This window comes from Pholcus phalangioides, unplaced genomic scaffold (assembly GCF_987345545.1).
Source record: "Pholcus phalangioides strain wild (caught in Gottingen) unplaced genomic scaffold, Ppha-v1.0 ptg000024l_1, whole genome shotgun sequence".
In the NCBI taxonomy this organism is placed as follows: Eukaryota; Metazoa; Arthropoda; class Arachnida; order Araneae; family Pholcidae; genus Pholcus; species Pholcus phalangioides.
The window spans coordinates 27,923,663-27,944,080 of record NW_028301616.1 but is presented as its reverse complement, the minus strand read 5'-3'; the positions used below and the strand labels follow the sequence as shown (position 1 = coordinate 27,944,080).

Here is a 20,418-nt window from a genome sequence, read left to right as displayed (position 1 = left end):
TCTCACCCTCCACTCCATGCAGAAGGGAAAATATATAAAAGGGGAGATGCTTTCTCTTGTGGTTGATTAAAACTCGAGTTTGAAAAATAAAGATCATTGAAAACAAGAGTTTTCCTCATAACTCCTTATACGAAGATAATTCTTTACTTTCCAATTCTGTCTGTCCAAGAGTACAGCTATCTCTTTGTAAATTATATATCTAGAGTTTTACCTAAACTTGACAACTGCAATTGCAAGTTGACACATTCTCTATATAATCCTTTGCTATCTAAAAACATCCCAATACTTTTTGAATTTCTTCTTTATGTTCAATGGATATTTCTATGTATTTTTGGTAATTATAGATGAATGAAGAAAGACAAGAGTCTTCAGAATTCCTTGTTTCATTAGGTAATTGTGGTTTTTGTCCATCTTTCTCCCAAGTAGTCTGTTGTCTAAAATATTTTTGTATTTCTATTACATATTTTACTACATTTTTAGGGGTGATATCTTTAACAAGAAGATTCATAAAATGGGCTGAACAGCCAAAAGTAAGGACATGCAGATCGTTTCGGGCAATTTTATAACAAAATGTTTTCATTTCGTTCTCGTTATCACAAAGAACAACAAAAACAATTTTATTATACTCTCATTTGATAGTATGTATCCATAGCCCTTTCAGCTATTTCTGCACAGAAGTCTGCTGTTTTTTGTGTGAGCCAAATTCTACAGCATCTAAGTGGGTGCTCTTGCCAGTGTGGATACTCACTGTGATGATGGAGTCAGTATTTGCATTTGACCAAACATCCAACATCAGAGTGATAGTTGAATTTTTAAATTCCTCTGTCATTAGCATATCGACAGTTTTATCTGCCTCATCTAATAATGATCCCCAGCTAATTTCTTCCTATTAGGAGGGATATAACCCGGATGCAAAGCATTAACCATTTCTCTAAATGCATCACTATTGCTATGTTAAAAAATTATATTATTGGCATAAAAAATTTTGGATACCTTTAGATCAAGAACTAACCTCTGGCGGTCACTTCTTTTAACAATAAATTGTCCTATTGATCTTTGGTGTTTGGGTTTTGATGTTCCAGCATCCACAATAGTATTTGAGAATTTCCGCATGTAGAAACATCGTCAAGGGGTTGCTTTTTTTCAATGAAATAGATGTATCTTCACTGCATGAAGATTCGTTATCATCAGTGTTAGATGAACACAAAAACAAGGAATGAGCTTCCAATTTCTTGCATTTATTCACATAAGCACGGGTTCTTTCCACTTTTGCACTAACTATGGTATTGCAAAACTTACAAGTCACCAAAAACTCAAAGTTGCCATTTGTTATCAGTTTTATTCACCATAGTCCATTCAATGGACTGTTTTCTTCCAGAACCGTCAGTCCTTGGCATCGTGGACTAAATTTTACCACAAAATTTACACTTCTCTCACAGTAAAATTTTAGAACCTGGACAGTTTATACATACAACTTGTCTAGCTAAGCAGCAGAAAGAAATGGTGAAATGCTGTATCGAATTGGACTTGAGGTATTGGTGAAACTGCTCAAAGTAGTTTGAATGGGGAAAGAGAGATAATGCTGAAGAAAAGTGAACAAATTTTCATCCGTGCAATCTGTATATATTGGATAGTTTACAGTGACATATAAGAGATCAGATGGTGCGTTTTAAAAGGTGCAATAAATTCTTTCTAGAATGTTTCCCTTTCCCTCCTCTTAAAAGAAAGTGTTGCAAACAAATACAAAAAACTAAAATTATCTAAATACAACTTGTTTAGTATTCAGGTAAAACAAAGGTATCTAGTAAAAAAATGAACCCTTCACCTACACTATTTTTTCAGAGAATAAGATTGATCTGTTTCAGAATTTAGTTGTTTACAAATAATTTGTTAGGGTTTTTGTTTTTTTTAATCATAGTTCTAATAAACTGCTATACTCATCATCATTTGGGAACAGTGTTTCTCCACTAGAGGTGTTTGAACTCTGGTTGCACGTTAAGAACACATGAAACCGGCTAAAATTTTTATCAGTATTGATTTAATGTTCTGTGATAATTATTATTAATATACTTATATACATAATAATTTTCATAAATTACCCAGTCTATTATATTTATTTATAGCACATATATAACTTTCTTTCCTTATGCTTCAATATCAAAAACCCTGAAAAAATCCGGCTTTTTGCCAACCCTGTTGAGCATCCACAGTATTTTGTAGCACCAAATTAAGCACTCCCAAAATCAATTCAGAAATCAAAAAATCTCCTATTTAAAGATCAAGTCGAGCATTCACAGATCTAAAACATTTCCAATGCTTCTGGCAACAACCATACAAATTGCATAGCTTACATGCACTGAAGCCCAGTGATGAGCTAAAGCAACTGACATTACTGCCTTTACATACAAGAGGCTATGGAGGCCGATAATTTCCACATCAAAATTCTGAGTGTTGTGTAAAAAAAATTGCATATTGCCTTGACATTATATGCATGAATAAAGAAAGTCATATCAAATATCTCTAAAAAAAACTCTTGGACATTATCCTTTTATATTTATGTATTACTTATCATTCTGTATAATTTATGCACATGATTATTAAATAATCATATGCATGATTATCAAATTTGAGCTGGAGGACAAACTTTGTTCTGAACACATTTCAGTGTCTCAACCAACATGGAAAGAGTTAATATAAAAACATTTATAAGATGAAAGTTACTAATTTCACCATAATTCAAAACATTTGTGTTAAAAAATACTCAGTTATGATGTTAATGATGAAATTACAGCAAAACCTTGCTAAAACGATACTCAATATAATGATAAATTCCTCTGCAACAACAGGTATTTTTTGAAATCTTGTTTGGAAATGTCTATACTCTGTTACACTGCTGTCTCTTGATATAATGATAATCCCTCTACAACAATTTTTTTTTGGTGTGCAGAGTATAGTTATATCAAAAGGTTTCACTGTAAATACAAATACTACTCTAGGAATCTCTGCTGCAAAATACAAACTATAAAAATAATCTATTAATGGTTATTCATCCCTTTGTTTAATAAAACAAATAACAATCACCATATTCTATCTATTAATTATTTAGCTATGTAATTAAAATTCTTTGTAAACAAATGTAACTTATCATTTAGTTTATGCGATATTGAATAAATGCACCACACAATCAAATTTTCTCAATCCTAATTTTTTTTCTAAGATCACAAAAGTGAATATATATGTTTTAAATTTTTAATTCATGCTCTACTGAGCATTTTCTCATAATTATATCAAAGTTGTTAAAATTTGCATAAGGAAGAAAGTTCTTGAGAGGTAAATATGAAGGTGATAATTTTGTTTTAAAGTAATTTGCATTAATACAGTTTTATTCGCAAAAATTAGTTTATAATTTAAGAAGAATATATAGTCATATTCCACTGCGACGTTAAAGTACTCTACAGCAGCAAAATATGTCATAATAAGAGCAGCAAATACTAATTTTCCCAACTCCATGCGGTTTCGAGTCTCTCTAAACAAGGACCTCTTTCAACCACCCTCTTCCCAAACAAGTTAGACCTATGTGAACCAGTTCAGTTATCAAACAAAAATACTGTTCCTAACACTCATATAAAAGGGATTTTACTGTTACTGCAGTATAGCTGTGTGTACATGAGCTTGACAAATAAAATAAATTAAAATTTGGCCAAAATTGCTAAAATTTCTTATTTCTTAAGAGAACACATAAGTATTATTTTTTGGTCAAGTAAAACTGTCATCAATAATGTTTTCCTTATTTTTTTTTGACTTAATAAATCTGTTATGTTATAAGACATACTGTCATTAAATAGAAAAAAAATACCATCCTTAGATTTTAATTTAGCAATCATACATAAAAACTTTCAACTGATTTTCAAGTCCCCATAGTAACTGGGATATATCAATAGCGACTGGCATATAATAATTTATAGAGTGTAAGTGTGATCATTAGCTGTATAAAACATTATCTCTTCTTTAAAAAAATCACAATTTGTAAGCCCAATGTTTGAATAATATTTGTGTAATTGAACTATGTGCACTCAACAGATTCAAATTACAGCCAAACCTTGATATAACAAAACTACAATTTAACAATTTTTTCTAGAAGTTTTGTGCTTATATTTATGTTAATCTCAGTATGATGTAACACAATTTTCCTCGATTTAATGAATAAAAATGTGGGACATTCGCTCATTACTAGAAGTCTGTTATAACAATTTTTCTCGTGATTGTAAGCTGTCATTTTACAGTGGACCTCTACTATACATACATTTTCAATTTAATACGAAGGTTATATACAAAATTTTGTTTACCAGACCCAAACTAAGGAATCTCTCTCAAATTAAATGAATCAAAATTTATAAATTCTACCATTAAAACCACCCTAATGTGACACACAATCAAGATGCTTGCTGATATCAACTGCTTTATCAATGACAGTGCGATAACCATAAATCTTTCATCGTCACAACCTCATTATAAAGGGAAAAAAATTTAGGCATCAGTACAGATTTTTAAATCCTCGTGGCAACTAGGATATGTCAATGGTGAGCTGTATGAAACATAATTTTCCTCTTAAAATCACAATTTATAATGTTTGAACAATGTTCGTGTAATGCAACCTTTTGTGACATCACACCTAATAGATTCAATATAGTGAATTATATATGCAATTAATTTTATACTGGTTTCAATCTCCCTCGTTTCAAAAGATTTTTTTTCCAATTGACTGACCCTTGGTCCAAGTTTGGTTAGTTAAGAGTGCCTATTACAGTTAAACCTTTATGTACACTGTGGACCAAGAAAGAATATCGTTGTAGAGGGATTATTGTTATATTGAGAGGCAGCAGTTTAACATTAGAGTATAGCAAGGGTGGGGCACCAGGTTGCCATGTCAACTAAAAAACTGGTGTATTGGTGCCTAAAATTTTCTTTGAGTAGTTACTAAATTGCAGGCTGAGAGCAGCACAAAGTGTTTGGAATTTATAGCAGCATATCTGCCAACATGAAAAAGGGTCACTATGCCCTGAAAAAGTCAAAAGAAGCATTATTTTGGACCTTTTTCTTTGGGTAAAAAATTTTTTGGCGCCTAGATTTTTTTGTGATTTGTTCAGCGCTGGAGTATAGACATTTCCAAACAAAACTTGGGAAAATATTGTAGTATAGCAGGCATCTTCAATATGGTGCTCCCTGAAGTACCCCTAGTGCTCCATACCAGTGACTAATTTAATTAAAGTCCTGATTAAACACCTTGTAGAAATTGTATTCAAGGATTAAAACAATTCTGATGTTCCGTGTATTCGTATGCCAAACTTGCTGTAAGGGTGCTGTCTTCTTTTGATGATGGGAACAGGTAGTGCTCATTATTAGAAAAAGATTGAAGAGACTTCAATTGTGGAGGGATTTACCGTTATATTGAATGTTGTTGTGTGTAACAAGGTTTTAACTTCATGAGAAAGTTTTATATAAAATTTTGTATACCAGACCCGAACTAAGGTATATCCAGTAAATTAAATTCAAACATATAAATTTTACCACTAAAATGACCCTAATATATTATACAATCAAAGGGCTTGTTGATGCCTGCTTTATCAGTGACTATAAATCTTTTATCATTAACAACTTCATTCATAGCAAGAGCAAAAAAATTATATAATCATTATTCAAATGCAGATTAGAATTTAAAAAAAAAATTTCATTAAATTTATATTCACTAAGACATGCTTATGTGTATTTAGTGGTTTTAAAATATAAGTGGTTGAAAAAAAATCAATTCAACTTGGACAATACAAAATTTCAACATTGTATATATGCTGATCCCCAATGCAGAAGGCTTTGCATTGTTCTGCAATGAGCCCCCGACTAGCTAGAAATGTTATGCGGTAAAAATTCCCATAGTAGTGTTTTCGACATTTTTCTTAAAATTCTTCTGGATTGTTTAGCAGTTGCACTGATTGCTCTGCGACTTATGTCGCAGATTTTGACATATTCTGCTTTGGGGATGCTGATGTGGTGGAAATTAAAATCAATAAAAGAAAACATATAATAAGTAAATTATCATAAAGAGATGTTTTTAAACAGGGCCAGTTCTGGACATTTTTTTTGGTAACAAGAAATCCCTCCATTGCCCCCCCCCCCCCCACTTCAGTTGGCCGCATAGTTTGCAGATTTCTAGGTCCAGCCATTTTTAATTATAAAAATGATAAAATTTGAAAGATATAATTAATTTTAAGACAAAATTGGATAACCACTCGCTATATTAGACTGTGCATATATATACCCACATTATAGGTATTGGACAGAAGGGTTGTAGGTGCCCATTAGACACCCATCATTTATCAAAATGAGAATTTTTGGCAAAAAATTTAAGAATGCATTTCATAAGCAATTACAAAATCTAATTGTCAAATATTTGAGCAAATAATTGACAAAAAAGTGTGGAATCCTTTTTCGCTTATCACATTTACTAACAAACTAGCCAAGAGAAGAAAGAATTTTTTCTCAAAATCACACTTCGTAAACCTAATGTTGGACTAATATCCATATAATGTAACATTTATTGCCATCCGAAGCAATAGATTCAATACAATACTAGGCCTATAGCTAATTTTGCTTTGGTTTCAATTTCTCTCGTTTAACATGATATATTTTTCAAATTGGCTGAACCTCGATTGGTTAGTCGAGTCAACAGTTTCCACTACTACTCTATGCATCACATTTTTAATTTTATATGCCTGTTTCATGTAACATTTTATGCACCAGTCTTGAACTGAGTCATATCCCACAAAATAAATAAATCTAAAAATTTATATAAAATTTATCACAAAAAAACAACCCTAAATACAATCAAGGTACTCGCTGATAATTACTGCTTTATCTATGACAATGTTGAAAGATTCATAGTCATTGCACTAACACCTTCATTTATACACGGGAGGGGGGGGGGGAAGAAACATATGCCATCATTATTCAAATGCATGTAAAATTAAATAACAAAAATTGAATTAAATTTATATTTGCTAACACATGTCCATGTGCATCAAGTGGCTTTGAAATTGTTTGAATTCATTTTTAAACACACACACACACAAAGAAAAATACAAAATTTAAACACTGCATATAAGCGGATGTAATGGATATTAAAATCAATTAAAGGAATAATATAATAACATAAGTATAATAATGTGACGTTTTTAATTATAAAATGTGAAGCATGCAATTACATGAAATTTGATAACCCACTCCCCATATTAGACATATTTACACCCACATCATTCTTATTGAAATGGGAATTTTGGAGAAAAATGTACTTTTTTTTTTGTTTAGCCATTTACTAACAAGTTATTAAATGTTAATCGAATATAATAATTGAATATGTTGTGTGCGACATCACACACAACAGATATTCAATATAATACATTGTATATGCAATTAATTTTACACAAGAGCGTATCTCCCTCATTTAACAAGCTCCTTTTAAACAAAAAAAAAAATAGACTGCCCCTCGGTCCAAGTTAACCAAGTCAAGAGCTCCTACTATATATATACACGCATTTCAATTTTATAAGAAACTTTTATATAAAATTGTGTGTACTAGACCCGAAGACCAACAAAGTCATATCCCGCAAATTAAATAAGTTTAAATTTATAAATTTCAGCACTAAAACGACCCTAATATATTATACAATCGAGATGCTCGCTGATAATTACTACTTTATCCATGACAGTGCATGACTGGAAATGTTTCATCTCATTAATAACCTCATTTTCAAAGTGGGGAAAAAAAATGGCTGCCATCATTATTCAAATACAGGTAGAATTTAATGACAATAAAAAATTTCATTAAATTCATATTCATTAACACGTGCCCAAGTGTATAAAGTGGCTTTAAAACCAATATCTGGATTCAATTTCAAGCACACAAAACAAAATCAATTCAACTTCGAAAACACAGAATTTTCAACATTGTATATTGTGCTGATGTGGTGGAAATAAAAATCAATTGAAGGGATAATATAATAGAAAATGAATAACATTAAAAAAAAGGGATGTTTTTAATTATAAAATTGACAAAAAAAAATTGAAAAATTTAATTAATTACGCGAAGAAATTGAATAACCACTCCCCATATTAGACTGTGCATATATCTACACCCACATCATAGGTGTTGGAGGGAGGGGGGGTATAGGTGTCCGTTGGACACCCATCTTTTATTGAAAATGGGAATTTTCGGAGACGAATCGAAGAAAATTTTCGTTTATCACGTTTACTAACAAACTAGCCAAGGGAAGAAAGAAGGAAAAAAAAATATATATCCGCGCTCCTTCACACACACAAACACACCGTTCCCCCTTCCCCCCCTCCTACACGCGGACTTGCGATGATAGTAGTAGTAGCAGCTACACACACACTCACACTACCTTCGGGAGAGAGAGACAGAGATCGTCGTCGCGGGCCAAAGGGCTATTTAAATTTCGGATTGAAAACACCGATGATCATTCGATCCCAGTGCTCCGACCGTCGATCCGAATATCCACATTCGAGGACCTGCGTTCGTGGTGGTTATAATGGCTTCAGTCGTCTTCCTTGTCTTTTTCCCCCTTGTACAATAAAACAACGCTGCTCGTCTGTTTTTTTTGTTTTTTCTTCTCCTCGATGCACGATCGCAAGCCGAGATAGCATCGGACTTGCGATCGTCTGGAAATAAATATTAAACGTTACTTCGGTGTGCGGGATTGATGGAGGGATTAATTATATTTTTAAATGAAAATAATTGACCATTGTCAACGGGCGCAAGCCCCGCGACTTCCGGGTCTATCAGATGTTGACACATTTGTTGGGGCCCGCGCTTGGCGGGAAATCGGAAATGAGCTTCGGGGCGACACACTGGGAGTCTATGCTAAGCGCTCGTGCAAAATTAAATGGTTAATTCTTACCTTTAGACTTGTTTTTTTCCTCTTCAAATAACCAACACTGGCTGTGAACACCGTTGTGAGGCACACTGGGGAGGGCTGTTTTTCGAGAGCTCTATACGATATTGTGACCGGAGCTGCGCCCTCTGCGGATATTCTTCATGGGAATTTGGATTGTACGGAATGTTAAAATGATTATTTTACTGCCGATTTCAGCCGAAAACAATCGCAGGGCGTTCGCGGAAAAAGCACATGCGATTCCCGGTGACAATGACCACGGACTTACTCGATGAGGTTTAGCGCATGTACGTCCACGAAACAACATGAGATTGCGCGTTCACCGTCATCCAGAACGGTCGGGGAGAAATTTCGAAAAGGTCACAGCCGTCGCGTGTCGCTTTCAAGAATTTGTAAAAATAATAAAAAATTGGTAAAATTATCTAAATTATAACGTAAAAATTCGTTGATAATTATTTTTAAGATATTAAATTTGATTTGAAATATAATTTTTCCGTAATTTTACCGACTGAGATGTTTTATTGAATCTTTATTAAAATTTATATCAATCAATTCATATACACAACGCCATTTTTAACTCAATAACAATTTAAAATAAATAAAAAATCAGCAGTTCGATCGAAATTTCAAGTTCACAAACAATTTTCTTTTTCTTAACATTTTCTTGTGCATTGAACAACCGCGCGATAATTATCCGAGCAATGATTTCTTGGAAATGGGATGTAAAACTTGAATTGTGCCAAGCGAAGCAAATATAATTTTCATTAATATTTGTGAAATTAAGAAAAGATTCCCCTATTGAAGCATTGTACCGTTTTAAATTAGCAAGATAAATTAGATTTGTCTCATTAAAAACAGTTCAACATGCGCCGTAACCCTATGACTAGTCGGAGATGCTTCCTTGCCTTTCACAATTCCAATCGCTATTTTACATGAATATCTTTCAATTAATACTGTTACATTTCAGAAGATAATTAAATATGAAGTCAAATCTTGTTATAGCCAATCCCGCTTAGTGCCAGAAATTTACAGTGGACAAATTTTCCCTGTAAAGGGATTATCGGGGCGGCTGGAGAAAAAAATCAATGTATGCAGCAGGACATTTTTGGCTCTCCCGACTGGGGTTTTTTTTTTTTGGTCGACAAAGCTCTTCCTCCTCCACTTCAACTCAGATCCGGCACCCCTCCTAGAGTGGGGCAGCCTAAGAGCCGCCCCTGGGATCACTCTGATTCAACCTTGAAATTCAATATAGCACCAAGCTCGTTATAGTACTAGAATTCTGCGAAATAATGGCGTTAATCAGGGTTGGCGTTTTAGGTCGGGGCAGTGTCGTCTTAATGCACGGCCCAGACCCTCACGAAAATGAGATCTAGTTAAAATTTTCTAGAATTTATCTAGTAGGGCCTCAGAAAAACCTCTTGGCCCTGGATCGGGGTTTTTCATTTATTTTGCCACTTTATTACGTACTAGAATGAATAAGCTCTACCCGGAGGTTCTCACAGTGGAAGCCGAAAAAATGTTTTAAAAAGGGAGAAATATCTTCAGCAGTTAGGACAACTTTTCATTTTTGCCTGTTCTGTGGTCGAGGTGATTTTTTGTTGAATTATTCTGGAAAGCCGTGGATAATCGGCTTGGGTGGCCTGACGTCTCTCTCATCAGAAAAATGTTCTCCATCACATCCATAGCCTAACCCAGGGGTTCTCAAGCTATGCACCGCCAACCTTTGTCAGGAGCGCCGCGGAGTGTTGACACTGACAAAGGTTCTTCGAAGCGATTTTTCGTTACACTGCTCTGGGAGAGCCACGAGTGAAAATTTTCACTCGTGGCTCTCCAACAAAAAATCACCTCGAAGCACAGAACAGGCAAAAATGAAAAACACTAGCCAGTGCAGCGCCTTTTTATTAATTGCCCGAGAATGGCCCGGGGGGGGGGGGGGGCCCGAGTCCTCGTGCAAAATAAGATCTGGTTAAAATTTTCAGGATAAAGCATGCAGATTGGTCGGCAGATATTTCTAACTAGCCTTGGGGGGGGGGGGGCGGCATAATGCCCTTAAGACGGATCTGTCACTAGCTCGTCGCGGCAAAGGTTGGCGACGCCCCCAGGAGCCACGACACACTTTGGGAACCACTAGTCTGAGACACGACTGGTTGAAAATCTTAATGCCGCTTCGGTCTAGGCGAGTGCCGTCTTAACGCATGGGTCCAGCCGGGCACGGCCCGGGGGCCTCACAAATATGAGATCCGGTTCAAATTTTATAGAATTTACCAGGTAGGGTCTCATAAAAACCACTTGACCCGGGGGCTCATGATGCTCTTAAGACGGCTCTGGTCTAGGCTAGTGGCCCTTAACCAGGGGCGCGAGAGAGCGATTTGATGGGCTACTCGAGCAGATGCGAGAATCGGATTAAAGTTTGCTTGGAAGTGCCGCTCAGTAAAAAGGTTAAGAACCCCTATTTTTGTCTTTCAAAACTCACCACGATGATCAGCATACCCAGAATGCAGAATTATAATCAGAAAAACATTCACTCGGTTCGGTAGTTTCCTCACATTCGAATCGGAAGATAGATGGCAACAGCTTATGAATCCGTAACATGCACAAAAATGGTAGGTTTCAACACAAGTGTAGTTATTGAAAATATTGGAAAGGCAGAGTTCAGAGCATTTACTTAATTTTTTTTTTTTTGCATTTAAACCTGAGTAAAGAACAAAATCACACCCCACCCTCTTGAGATGCCACTGCTGGTGGGGGCCCAATGTTTCAATAGATATCACAAAGATGATGACAGATATTGGAAGATTATGGTTTTAAAATACACAGTTCTAACACTGCTTACCTCTTTCGGAAGTTAAAGTGGCAGTGAAAAAATTGCAACTATAATCTTCCAAATAAATTATCAATGCTTGTCGTTTTGGTTTAAGAAAAATCTGTACATGCACATGGGAGAACTGTGTATATATATGCACAGATTCTGTTTCTTTTCTTTAAATTAAAAATTTTTAATTCAAAATTTTTATTCATGTAAAGCTATAACCATAACCATGTTTACATAAGGAACTGTTATACTTATCAGGGAGAATTCACGTAATCTAAATCATTAAAAATGCCTGTTAAGGTTGGATATTTTTTTTGGATATAGCACATTGATTATTAAGAGAAGCATTTTGTGAAACTTTTCATAATAAATGTTAGTTGAGTTCTGTGGTATTGTAATTCCTAAAAAAGAAAATGATAATATTATTATCCTTCAGGCATCTCTATTGCAGGTTCTTTACCGAGGGTCTTTTGAGATTAGTAAAGTGGGGGGTCAGTGGCCTTCATTTTATTTAAAAAAGGGCTCTGCAGTCTTCATATTATTGGAACACAAAAGGTTAACTCCTGCTCTATCCAAAGCAATTTTCCGAGACATAATTCATTGCAGCAGGTTTCCGATGTTGATTCCAAACCACTTCATGTATTCCAGCTTGTTTGTCATAAAAAAATAGTTTTTACAATATAAAAACTTATCAAAAATGAAATATTTTGCCTAGAAAAATCTATCAAAATTTGCAAAACGTTTTAGTTGAAATGGATGCATTAAATGTTTATAATATCTTCAATTGCATTGTTATTCTATGATTGAGAAAAAACTTAAATAAAGTGAAATTATATGAAATTATATAAACATTAACATGCTTACATAAACACATCACATAAAGAGAGCAAGTTTCTAATGCACTCAATACTGTTATGAAATAAGAAGCATGTTAGATGATATGCAAGATGCTTTTTGCTAATTGAAATGCCAACAATTATGACTTCTGTTAATTCAACTCTCTCTCTGCCTTATAACATTACCAAAACATGAACAATATGATTTTTTTCAGGAAAGAAAAAAAAGACCAGCAATTCGTGCAAGAATGAAATTTCCGATGAAAACTCTTCTGCAGTAAAACTTGATTGTAGTGGAATTAACCAAGTTTTTGCATTAAAAAAAATTAAACCCATTGAAATCATATTATGCATGGTACATGTTTGTTTATGAGCAAAAATCGGTGGCCATGGCTCTTGTAAGCAGGAGGTGATAGTCATAGACCTATATTATTGAAATTATTGCTGCTATATATGATATAAAAAAAATCTTGTATCAAAAATATCATAACCCACAAAATTTTCTTAATAGAGTGTTAGCCTTTTTATGCATGTTATTGCAAGGTAAAGCGCATACCAGAAATCAACCAACATTAAATCTCAAACAATTCAATACAAATGCCCAAACTTAGAAGGCATATATTCATTAATGTATTAAATATTTCTTTCCATTTCTACATCAGATAGATTTTATAGAACACTATACTAAGCAATACTTCAATGCCTATTCCTCTGGCCAGGACAGGACTGTCTTAACACATGGGAACATCTGAACATCCCCCTCTAGGCATGAGGAACCCCTGATAACTTTCCATTAAAAAATTAGTCAAACTTTGATATCACAAAAATTTTTGGAGTCCTCTGTTTATTTCATGTTCATTTTTCTCTCTCTTGACTCAATAAATTTTCTTCATTCAGTGAATACAAATAAAAGTCCCACTGAATCAAAAAAATAAAAATGAGTTAAATACATCCATTGTGAACATATTTTAGAAAATTCAAATACCATAATCCAGGGCTAGTTTTTGCACCACTCCTGAAAAAAAACGGCTTCATCGTGACCTAGCGGGTATTCTAATGTGAATATTTCTAAACAGTTTTTATTCTGCCAAAGAATAAAGCCTAAAGACATTATTAGTCAACTCAAGTATTTGAGTTACTGATGCATCCACCATTTCAAATATTGTTTGTTAAACATATTTGTGCAGCTCGATTCCAGCTGGAATTTTTTCATGAAAAATAAAACCTTTCCATAACAAAATGGCAAAGGCATCAGTAATTCAAATACATGTGAATAACTTGGTAACAGTCCTGTTGGCTGAATTGAAACTAGAAATATTCATCAGAATAGCCGTTAAGTAACATTGAATACTTTTTCGAGAGTCACCCTTGAAAAGGTGATTATTTGCTTTATATCTACATGAAATTCTTTAAGCTTTGCATGTATAATGATACAATTTTAAATTTGATAAGATATAACACTTAATTTAATACACAGGCTTTTCCATAAAGAACAAAGTGGATTTTTCCCAGGAAAATTTTTCATTTGAATTTTTTGCTGTATTATGCCAAAACTAATTGGATGAAATGAGGTATATAATAGATATATTAACCACTCATCTACGTATGGTGGCTATGGACACCATATAGTCCTGTGCTAAAAGTGTTCTGATGAATGCTTAAAATATGATGCTCATTCAGGTTGTTGTGGGGTAATTCCAATACAAAAATGTCTCATTCTTTATTGAATGGCTGTCATGTAAATTTTTTTATCAGTGTAAGATATAAAAAATTATCCAGAAAATCAAATTTAAACAATAAGCAAAAAGTAACTAAGAAAACAATTTATTCACTTCAAAATATTTGCCGGTGGGAATTTTGATGAAAAGAACACAAATGTCGTAAAACTTTGATAAGTCGTCAATGAAGGGATATAAAAATATGTGGAGTGAAAGCTATAATGGTGCAATGACTAAAGATGCTTGAAAAAAAAACTATAAAAATTAGAAAAATCTCAAATATATTGAAATGTATAAGCACACATATAAATTTAATTCATTAAGCATGTCAAAAATTTTCAGGCAAAAAGCATTGATAAAAAATTATAAATTTAATTAAAAATTAAGAGTAAAAAATTAACAAGCAAATATTTAATGCAGTTGATCTCACTTATAACGTTCCCACTTAAAATGTTTTCCCACTTAGTACCACTTATTTTCGTGTCCCAACTCCAACTAACTCTCATTAAGATTATGTTAAGATTAACTCTCATTCCCGTTTAAAGCGGTTTTCTGGTTACACCGTTTTTCATCGCACTATTTTGAAAATTGTTATAAATGGGATGCACTGCAATTCATACCCAACTAATGTGATAATAAGCCAAACAAACAAAATCAGTCAACTTCATTTCCGATTAAAAAATTAACTTAATTTTGATTTCATGTTTAGTAAATTTATGTGTTATTATACAAAATATTTGATAAATTTCAAAGGGGGTGGGGTGAGGGGGTGGAGTTATCTAGAGAGTTGATTTCTTCTAAAAGCATTTGATACTTTGAATTCTTTATTTGCAGAACCTCTGAATAGACAATGACTCATTGCATTTTTTTAACACTTTATCTACCACATTATGAAAAATAGAACAAAAAAAAACAGATCAATATAGATAAAAAGATAATAAATAATTACCATGCAAATTATCTGGTAGGTCAAGAATTTCTAACTTAAGACAAAAAAAAAATGTTTTCCACACAATCAGTTGATGCATAACAAATCATCTAACCTGGCACTTTGGAATATATTAAGCAGATAAAAGGTTAAAAAAATAATAAGTTTTTGAATTTGCTTGACCCGTCACATTGATTTCCTCATAATGACTGCACAAATATTTTCTTTTTTCCCTCTAAAAAATTATGTTTATAAATCGTTTTTGCTAGCTCAAGAACATGCTTAATAAGCTCTTACTTGGGACAGTAAGCTTGCAGTTGGCAGCAACTTTTTTTCACAATAAAGTTCAAATTATATTGAGATCAATTAACCTATAATTAGAGATTTCATTATGTAGAAATTTATGCATGATAAATAGGAGAATCTCATTTGATGTGATGAGGGGATGGTGACTTATCTAGGTTTTACTGTATAACCAGCTGTAATTTTTTGGAAGGAAAAAAACAAAAATAAAAACTCAACAGAATGTATAAAATATCTGTAAAAAAACAAGAAAAAAAAAAAAAAGAAACAATGAACAACCAGTCTTTTTTTTCTCCCACATGTGAGGAAAAGAAATAAGACTTAAGTATTTCTTCTTTTTCCCATCATTCATGTTTCACGTGTCTTGATTGACCTGAAGAAAGAAAAGCATGATTGTATTGAAAAGTGTCTTATTGGCAAAATTAATCAGAACAATAAGAAAAAAGTAAAGTGGAAAAATCTATAAAAAATTATGGCATTTATTAGAGTATTTAAGACAGTATATTACCTCGTCCAAAGTTTCTAACATAATATTATGTTGAGAGTTAAATAGAAGAAAAATAGAAATACCATTTCTTCATTGTCATTGTTATACCAGGTGTGTGCACCTAGCAAAGCAACCCTAAAACCTTTCAAACAAGAGAATAAAAACATTTTTCACTCAATATCATCCCTTTTTCCTGCTCATCTTTGTCTGGGGGAGATGTGTTTTAAAATAAATTGGTAGAGGAAAGATGCAAACATATCATGTGACAATGCATTTTTCCCCAAGAATTATTTTCTCATCAGAAATCTTATGAGGTCTTATATTTATTTATTGTGGGCCCAGGGCGCCTATACAAGAGGATATGATTGAAAGTGACAAAGATATCGTTTGATATTGGCTAAAAACTAGTGATAATGGGGGCGCCAACAATAGAGCTGGGGAGTTTGCTCCATTCACCAATGGTATGACAGAAGAAACTGTATTTAAAGCAGTCAGCAGGGCAGTCTCAAGAGCATCATGGGCCCCAGGCCAAGTGATTTTTCTGAAGCCCTACCTAGAAAATTCTTGAAAATTTCAATCAATTCATTCTCATTTTTGTTAGGCCCCTCTTCTCGTGGGGTCCTGTTGTGTGTGATCTATGCTGCTATAAATAGCGCAAGACTTTGAAAGCTCTTATCAAAACAAATAGATGAAAATAAATCTACTTCCCTTCAATAAAAAATCTCACAAATGACACATAAATATTGAGCCTTTGATGGTAAATAACAGCACCAGGTCTTGGATACAAATCCCTGAGAGTAAATTATTCTTGTCTTTGATTATGCGTGCTTACAAAGAACTAACATTTCATGCAACATTCAAGCTCAGAATAAAACTAAATTCATCAAATATTTACTCATAAATGCTCCCTAGGCTCCATGGGGATGTAAGTATATGAGCATGAGGACATATATATATGAGCACAAATATTTTAAATCAGATTGAAAAATAATAAATAAATATAGAGGGTGGGCAAAAAGTCTGTAGAAACTTTAAAAATTCATAAAAACCAGAAAAATAACCAAAATAAAAAATTATTTGCAGGGTTAGCATCACTGGGTCACAGGAATTTTATAAGACAGGAAAAAAAACCCTTAAAAACAGCCAATAGGTGGCGCTGGTACGAGCGGTAGGGTCCTGGGCGTATTGATCCGGTCCATCCAATCTGTCGGAACTGAAAGATTTGATTTGCAGAGGTGTGTCATGTATATATATCCAGACCTGCTGCACTCTGCCGTTGCTGGATTTATGACTCGCCTGCAATGTGTTATCCCCCTGTGGTGGTTTGGTCATGTGGAACACATACTGCTGTAATAAACGATTTGGAGGCATTCTGGTCATTATTTGCGTATCTTTTCTTTGACTTGTGTACGTCAGTGCCATCTGTCTGTTTTTTGAGGTTTTTCCCCCATAAAAAAAATTCCTAAGACCTAGCGATGTTAACCCTGCAAACGATTTTTTTATTTCGGTTACTTTTCTGGTTTTTATGAATTCCTAAAGTTTCTACTGACTTTTTGCCGACCCTGTGTGTATATAGTATATATCGTATCTTAAACCTTCTGTTATCTATTTATCTGTTCACACAAATAGCACCATGAAAATCAGTTTGAAATCCATACAAGGGGAAAAAATCTAACAAGACATTTCCTTTCCTATCTATTACTAGGCATTAATGAAATTGTATGCTTCTTTTTTGGTTAATTTCTGCTTAGAGAATCCTGAAATACATTTCATTTAAAGAATTGAGAGGATTTATACTTTATTTAGGGGGTTTTATTATAGGGGTTAAGATAATTAGTTTTTTTCCAGATCTACCATTGATGTTATCTGATAAGATCAAGTATTTAATCTTTTTTCTTTAAAATAGATCTGTAAAATAGAGCTATATCTTATAAGCTAAGAGTTAAGCTGGCCTGAGTTAATGATTGAGTATACAAAATATGTAAAATATATAAAAAAAGAGGGTGCATCGAATACAATGCATGTAATAAGCTGGCAAATACAGAATTCAACAAAGAACATTACTGTACTAGTAAATATTTCAGATTTCTCATCATTTTAGGGATTTTCTTCACAAATTTTATAAAATTTCACTGCCTGTGGGAAATAAAATTACCCACACTGGATAAAAAGTTTACATGGTAAGTTAAAAATTCTGCCGATGTTTAGTGCTAATGAAATCTGGGTGATTGCACTTTTGTTATACAGGGTGATTTTAAATTCATGGGATAAACTTTAAGAGGTGATGTAAGACTCCTAAACAAGCATTTTTGGTCATAGAATGTGTGGTCAAATCAGAATATTAAAGGCGGTAGAGGGTGTTTTTAGAGAGTGCACAACCTCACTACACCAAAAGTAAATATCATATTTTCTGATGGATTCGCTGCAATAAGAGCAATCAACTATTCAACTGTGCAGAATATTGTAATATAATAGGCCTTCTCATGGTGCAACCTGCGTAACACAAATTATACCACAAGTCATTATACTGCTTGATCATTGTTTGGTGCAGCATAACCTTGATGGTCCTTGCACCAATAAAAAACAGCTCCAATCCAATTTGAAAGTGCATATACCCTTGAATGGTTGATATCACAAATCACCAGGGTTGGGTTTTTACCAGGACATGGTGAAAACTAGGTATTTACTGGTAAATACATGGTAAAAGCACCAACCAAATATTTTAGGAACCAATCTCAATTTTCTCGCTTGAGCTAGTAATCATGCACAGAAAATCGTGCCATGGAGACCTGTCACCTGGAATTTGTCATGCCCTGCATGATTGCCCCTCTACCGCCTTTAATATTCTGATTCGACCACACATTCTATGACCAAAAATGCTTGTTTAGGACAAGCATTTTTGTCATGCCCAACCATGCAAGGTTTTAGTTTATCTATATATATATATATAAAATGACTTGTCCTGACTAATTCCTCATTGTGGAGCCGAACCTGCTGGAGCTATAAATATGAAATTTGGTCAGTAGTTTTAATTCATGATGTAAAGACTCACTAAGGGTTTTTTTTTTCACCAAATTCGACCTCCTAATGTGGGTCATAAAGGGGTCCAATGGTTACATAGAGAAATCCCACTGAGCCACAAATATGAAATTTTGTCAGTAGTTCCATTTCAGATACAAAGACCCACTGAAAAGGAGTTCTGAAATTCCACTTCTAAAAGGGTCTAAAAGTTATATAGAGGATATCACACCAAGCTGAAACCATTGAAGCTACAGGCATGAAATTTGGTCAGTATTTTCACTTTGTAATAACTTACTAAGGAATTTTTCAAAATTTAACCCATGATGTGTGTGTGTGTGTGTGTGTGGGGGGGGGGGTTCAAAATCTATATGAAGCAATCATAGCTGAGCTGAAATTGCTGCAGTCATAAATATGAAATTTGGTCAGTATTATATTTTATAGTGTAGATACCCACTAAGATGAAATTTGTCAAAATTCATCCTCCAAGGGGATCATGAGTCATTCAAATGTTATTTATGGGGAATCATCACTGAGTAATTTTTAGATTACCAAATCCAAGTGAATGAAGCAGCTGGGTAATAGGTAGTTACATATATGGCAGATAACTATGAGAAAAGTTCAGAAAACATAGGCATTAATTGGAAAAGAATTAAGACATAAAAATTATGACCTACAATAGTGCATTTTCTTTAAAAAAACAAAAACAAAGAATGAGTAGATAAATTTTTGAATTATTGGCAGAAACACTATTTTTTTCTACGAAAGTGGTAGAAAACATGGGAAAAAATGTTTTCACTATGATGGTAAAATCCATGGTAAATACTGGTAAAAACCATCAACAGCAAATACTGTGCCAACCCTGCAAATCTATCAGAAAAATATGATATATGTTTTTGGCGAAGTCTCTTTACTACCTTTGCTATTGCGATTCGGCAGCCCATTCTATAATCAAAAATGTTTATTTAGTGTCTCACATCACCTCTTAAAGTTTATCCCATGAATTAAGAATCACCCTGTATTTTAATACAGTGAATTCTTGCTACAATGATACTCGATATAACAATGAACCTCTCTACAGCTTTATTTTTTTAAGTCTAGTTTGAAATTTTTGTACTCTAATATTAAACTTGTGCTTCTTGGTATAATGATGTATAGTGATATTTTTTCTTGGTCAGCAGAGTATCACTGTATAATAAATTTCAAGAAAACAATGAAAGTAAATGTAAAGAGAGCTTTTTCTTCACAATAAATAAAACAATTATTCAAAAGTTCACTATATAATCAAACATATTCTACTCTCTCTGATAAACTGTTTATTTAATCACAATACCCATCATTATGTGATTAAAG

General features: G+C 33.5%; 2 protein-coding genes across 2 annotated transcripts in view; both read right to left on the bottom strand.

The window, feature by feature from the left end:
- The window catches only part of LOC149069127 (uncharacterized), a 50,125-nt gene extending 40,907 nt beyond the window's left edge, over positions 1 to 9,218 (bottom strand). Inside the window, exon 1 of the mRNA XM_089250738.1 lies at positions 8,970 to 9,218. The gene's annotated coding sequence lies outside the window, so the exon portion shown is untranslated. The remainder of the gene's footprint in view (positions 1 to 8,969) is intronic.
- Positions 9,219 to 14,419: 5,201 nt separating this feature from the next.
- Tmx3 (Thioredoxin-related transmembrane protein 3) overlaps positions 14,420 to 20,418 on the bottom strand; it is a 31,692-nt gene continuing 25,693 nt past the window's right edge. The window contains exon 12 of the mRNA XM_089251384.1: positions 14,420 to 15,933. Within this exon, the coding sequence (XP_089107510.1) occupies positions 15,905 to 15,933 (29 nt within the window). The 3' untranslated portion in view covers positions 14,420 to 15,904. The remainder of the gene's footprint in view (positions 15,934 to 20,418) is intronic.